At 36.9% G+C, this 5,089-nt stretch overlaps 1 protein-coding gene across 1 annotated transcript; it reads left to right on the top strand.

Annotated features, from left to right (window-relative positions):
• Nucleotides 1-3,519: 3,519 nt before the first annotated feature.
• KRTAP7-1 (keratin associated protein 7-1) lies at nt 3,520-3,783 on the top strand (the record flags this gene model as incomplete). Its single annotated transcript, XM_082625769.1, is given in 2 exon segments — nt 3,520-3,654; nt 3,658-3,783. Coding segments are annotated over 2 exon segments (261 nt in total).
• Nucleotides 3,784-5,089: the final 1,306 nt, after the last annotated feature.

Below are 5,089 nucleotides of genomic sequence, written 5' to 3'. Positions count from 1 at the left end.
ATTTTCTCCCATTCCGTGTAAAACTAATTTTTATGAGAATATTTCCCTCAATTGGATTACATAGCGACTAGGCAGATGTGGAGGAAAGAAGAGAAAGAAAAGAAATGAAAACTATCAAGTAATCCATAACCGTGTACAGATTGATAGTGAATGAACTGCATAGAAAAATATGTTTTACAACATTAAATATCAGAACTATTTTAAATTATATTATGTAAAGTCTTAAAAACCCTTTTTATTTGTTTTTACCTAATTATCTAAATTTTGGAAAGTGTGTTTAGAAACATTGCTAAACTATGTTTTAGAAATTATTGTAGTCTGTGTAATGAGTATAAAGTCTCCATGGGAGTCATTAACGCTGCTGGGCAACATCGTGGACTTCCTCCTCTGGGCACACAGCATTGCTGGTATGGCCAGTGAAGTTAGGTAGGGCTGTGCAGAGGGAAGTGTGTGGCAGTGATGCACAACATTGGGTGGAAGTTTTTGGAAGCTAGTGTATGATTTGCCACATGCCCTTCCCCTATTAGTAATATTTTAGATGATGACTGTCAGCTTAAGTCTTTGAATGAGAATGTCATCCATCTAAGACACCCACCAACCTGAGGGGATGTGTAGTGTGAGCAGGAAATAAACCTCTGATTTTTCCAAGCATCTAGACTTTGGGTTGTTTGTCACGGCAGCAAAATCTAGCCTTTCCTTACTGATCTGTTCAAGAAAATAAAGTGATCTGAGGCACTTTATAAGCGGAAACCCTTTAAAGTATCACTAACATCAAAGGCAGTAGAGAAAAACTGGGAAGAGCATGGCTTTGGAGCTACATGGGTTAGATTTGGAGTTTGATTCTGCTGATTATTAACTGTGTGACTTTGGGAAGTTGGCTTAAACTTTCTGGCCTCAGTTTTCTTATTAGAAAAATTGTAATACCCATATTATAAGATCATTGCAAACATTAAATGAATTAACACTTGTTAAGTGCTTAGAGAAGTGCATAGTGGGACTTCCCTGGTGGTCCAGTGGTTAAGACTCTACACTTCTACTGCAGGGGGTGCAGGTTCGATCCCTGGTTTTGGCGAACTAAGACTCCGCATGCTGTGTGGTGCAGCCAAAAACAAATGCGTAGTAAGTCCTCTTATATATATATATATATATATATATATATATATACAATGTATATCGTAAGATATATAAACAAGTAGGATACATAAAGTGTTTAGAACAGAACTTAACACAGAGTGAGCCCTTCATGTATATTTATTATTACTAATATTTAAAATAAAAAATATTGAATCAAATACTTGGCTAAGGATTTTCTCTGGGAAAGTCTAAGAGGAGATAGGAAAATAAAAAAACAAGCAAAACAGTTTTGTTTTTTTTTTAGTTGGGGGTAAGTGATTCATAGGCCAGCTCAGGTGGGTTTTACCTCCTGGTAAAATATGCCTGGATACATTGTACTTACTTCCCTTTCTATTCAGGTGTGACCTGAGAAAAGAAACAGAGCACAAGGGAATGGAAAAGACAAACCAAGGTTTTTTTCTTTAATTCTCTCTATCACCCAGAGAATAGGCCACCTGTGACTGACACTGAACATGTCTGTCAAAGAGAAATAAGCAACTCAGGGCAGTTTCACACAGCCAAGCAAAGACAGAGTCCTTGAAATCTCATGAAAGACTGGCCCAGAATTTATCAGGATGATTTATTCATCAGAATCACCTGAGATACTCATTAGAAATACAGATTTCCAGGATCTCATGGTGGTAGAGAGAGAGGATAGCTCTGGAAATCTGAATTTCAAACAAGTTCTTTAGGGCGTTCTTCTGCCTGTTAACATTTGAGACCCCTCCAACTCCAGTCCTGTAGTTCAGACTAACTGAAATAAATACCACTGCCACCTGGTGTCAGTAGATCCAAATTACAAGTTCAGAAGTCATTGCATGGTAGAATCAGCAGTAAAAATTTTCAAGTAACCACCGAACAGTCAATTAAATGAGAGCAGTCACCTCTGCCCTCTCTGACTCCCACACATATTTTTGAGTTTTCTGGATTAGCTTATGTAGAGTTTATATAATTTGGACTCTTGAGGATACAGCCTCATATTTTAATTCATTCCTTTTGTTAAAAATTGAATTTGAAAATAGACCTTATCTTTTTGATTCTCTCTAACTATAAACTCTCATAACATGTAATCAGTTTTTAGAATAAAAGAAAAGCACGTCCAAACTTAAATAATATGACCTGTAGGAAGTTCTTGTGTCTGAGAACCTCAGGGAGGAGGAATTTTAACAGAGAAATGTCTGGAATATTTTGCCCTTTGGGCTCTATGGTTATCCATTAAGGGGGAAATATAGAAAGGAGTTGGTATCCAGGAAGTTTTCTTTATCTATTTTCAGAGAATCTAGGCTGTATAAAAACGATTCTTTCCTAAACATTTGAATTGGAATAGACTTAGCTTTGCTGAGCTCAAATTCTTTCTGGTTTACTTTTGTCATGAAAAGGGGACATACTTCTGCAAAATGGGAGCAGAAGTACGTGCTGCACTTTTAAATATAACTGATATTTCATAATGGATCATGGTATCCAAATTTGTTTTACTAAGTCAATAAGAACAAAGCATGGTATAACATGACTTTAAATTGGGCACCATTCCACTCAGCCCCAGTGTGGCAACTCCACAACAAGACAGCTTGACAATGTTCAAGATGATTTACAACCAAAGATTGTATGTTCTCCATGGAAAAAAAAGACATGTTAACAAGGATAATGCTCAAAAATGAAATATATGAAAATTACTACTACGTTATCCATAGCTATCCTATTATTTAGTGTTCTTACAGCCTCTGTAAAAAGGACTTGCTCTGATGGATTTCTGTAGCAATGTTTTAAAAATTAAAAAAAATTGAGATGAAATTCACATACCATAAAATGAGCCATTTTTAAAGTGAACAATTCAGTGGTATTTAGTACATCACAATGTTTTGCAACTACCATCTCTAGTTCCAAATAATGTTCTTTACTCCAAAAAAAACCCTCCATACCTATTAAACAGTTGGTATACCAATGCTTTTGAATGACATATGGAGAGAATTTCAGGAAGCTGTAGAAGTGTTTACATGGTTGCCAAAGCTTTTTTTTAGTTTAGCTATATCAGTTGGGAGGAGTTTATAATCAGAGGATTTAAAGAGCCTCACATGATGCAATCAGAACACTGGTTAAACCATGGAACACTGATGAAAAGAATTCAATTGTGTGTCAAGGATGGCAGCTGGCTTTGAAGATATGACACATTCCTTTGCAGATAGAAAAGCCAACAAAAATGTAGGCAGTGAGTCTGTGGATTCCTTTATATGCATTTTATTAGCAATAATAGAATTATCTATGCAAATTTATCATAAGATGTCTAGGCAAGCATGTCATGCCCACCAGCTTGAGATATAAAAGGTCCTGTGCAGGACGAGAACTTCATTCATTCTTGGGTAACTTGCTCTTTGCAATCTATCCAAATCCTTCTCAGCTCTTGCTACCATGACTCATTACTTCTGCTGTGCAAGCTACTTCCCAGGTAATCCTTGCTATGGAACTGATTTCCACAGGACCTTCAGAGCCACACTCCTGAACTGCGTCATGCCCCTGATCTCTCCCCTGAACTATGGTTATGGATGAAATGGCTACAGCTCCCTGGGCTACTGCTTTGGTGGTAGCAACATTAGCAACCTAGGCTATGGCTACAGTGGCAGCTTTTGCCGGCTGTGGGGCTCTGGCTCTGGCTTGGGCTATAGCACTTACTGATGGACCATGGCTGCAGATGACTACAGGACTCTTCGATCATTACTCTGTGCACAGAACAATGTGAAAAACAAAGTCTGTCTTCCTGCTTCCAGATACACTTGAGAGATACATCTTCCATCTTCTCGCTGACTTCTTGCTGAAATCCTGGTCTTTGATGATGCTGAACGAGTCACCCAGGCATAAAATGCTGAACTGATACTCATCTACAGTCAAAGCAAGATATATTTTTCCGATATACCTGAATTTTTACTAGTGAAGCAGGCAGTCTGTCTCTTATGGTTGCTCTGCCCATGTATCATTAAACTCTACATCAACATCAATGCATTACAATTAGGTGTGAGGAGGAAGGGGTTTTGCTGTTCATCTCAATAAATCAAATTCATTTAGCACAAATATTTTTGTTCTGGTTGTTTATTTTATGATGCTTTTTGATTGTTTGTTTTGTTTTTGTACTCATCAACCACTTTCAACCTGTAATGGTGAACTTCAGTCAAATCTTATTCTGATTTCAGACTGTACACCAAGATAGGGTGATGCCTAATAATTTTGTCCCTTTATGTTGAGATTTCAATTTTTAAAAATTCCCTAAAAAAGTCCTAAATTTAATCCAAATACAGATGACCCTTGGACAATGTGGGGGTTAATCCATGTATAGTTTATGTTCAGCCCTCTGTAGCTGAGACTTTCTCTGACTCTGTGGATTCAACCAACTGTGGATTGTGTAGTACTACAGTATTAACTATTAAAAAATATCCACATATAAGTGGACCTTTGAAGCTCAAACCCACTCTGTTCAAGAGTCAACTGTATAGTCTGTATACAGCAGTTGTTAGTGTTTCCCTATGCTGATTATAAACAGGAGCATTTCTTAGTTGTTGAATGTTAAAAAACATTTCTTTCCTCCTTTCATTAGTGACACAATTCCATTTTGTTTTTTCCCCTTTTCCTGCTGTTTCTAGAACTCAGTCCTAGAGAGATTTGAACCCCATAAACTGTTGGAAACAGTTCACTAAATGGACTGAGTTATGACACTCTGTTTTTAAGACATCCTAAGATTTGGTCAGTAAAGGGAAGCCGACAGCTAAAATCACATAGTATTTTTTTCCCTTTTTGATTGATGGGTTTTATTTTTCCTACCTTCTTCACCTCTGATTATATATATATAGCTGTATTAAAAATGAAGTATTTATTCTTTGGAATGACAGTTGCCATCAAAAGCACTTGAAATGATATGTGGTCTGTACTTAGAAAATGCTTCTTATCTTCTTTCCTGAGAAACCTCTGCTCTGTTTGAATGAAAGCTCAT

Source organism: Mesoplodon mirus (assembly GCF_964341445.2).
Source record: "Mesoplodon mirus genome assembly, chromosome: 6".
NCBI lineage: Eukaryota > Metazoa > Chordata > Mammalia > Artiodactyla > Ziphiidae > Mesoplodon > Mesoplodon mirus.
This window is presented reverse-complemented; position numbering and strand designations above follow the sequence as displayed.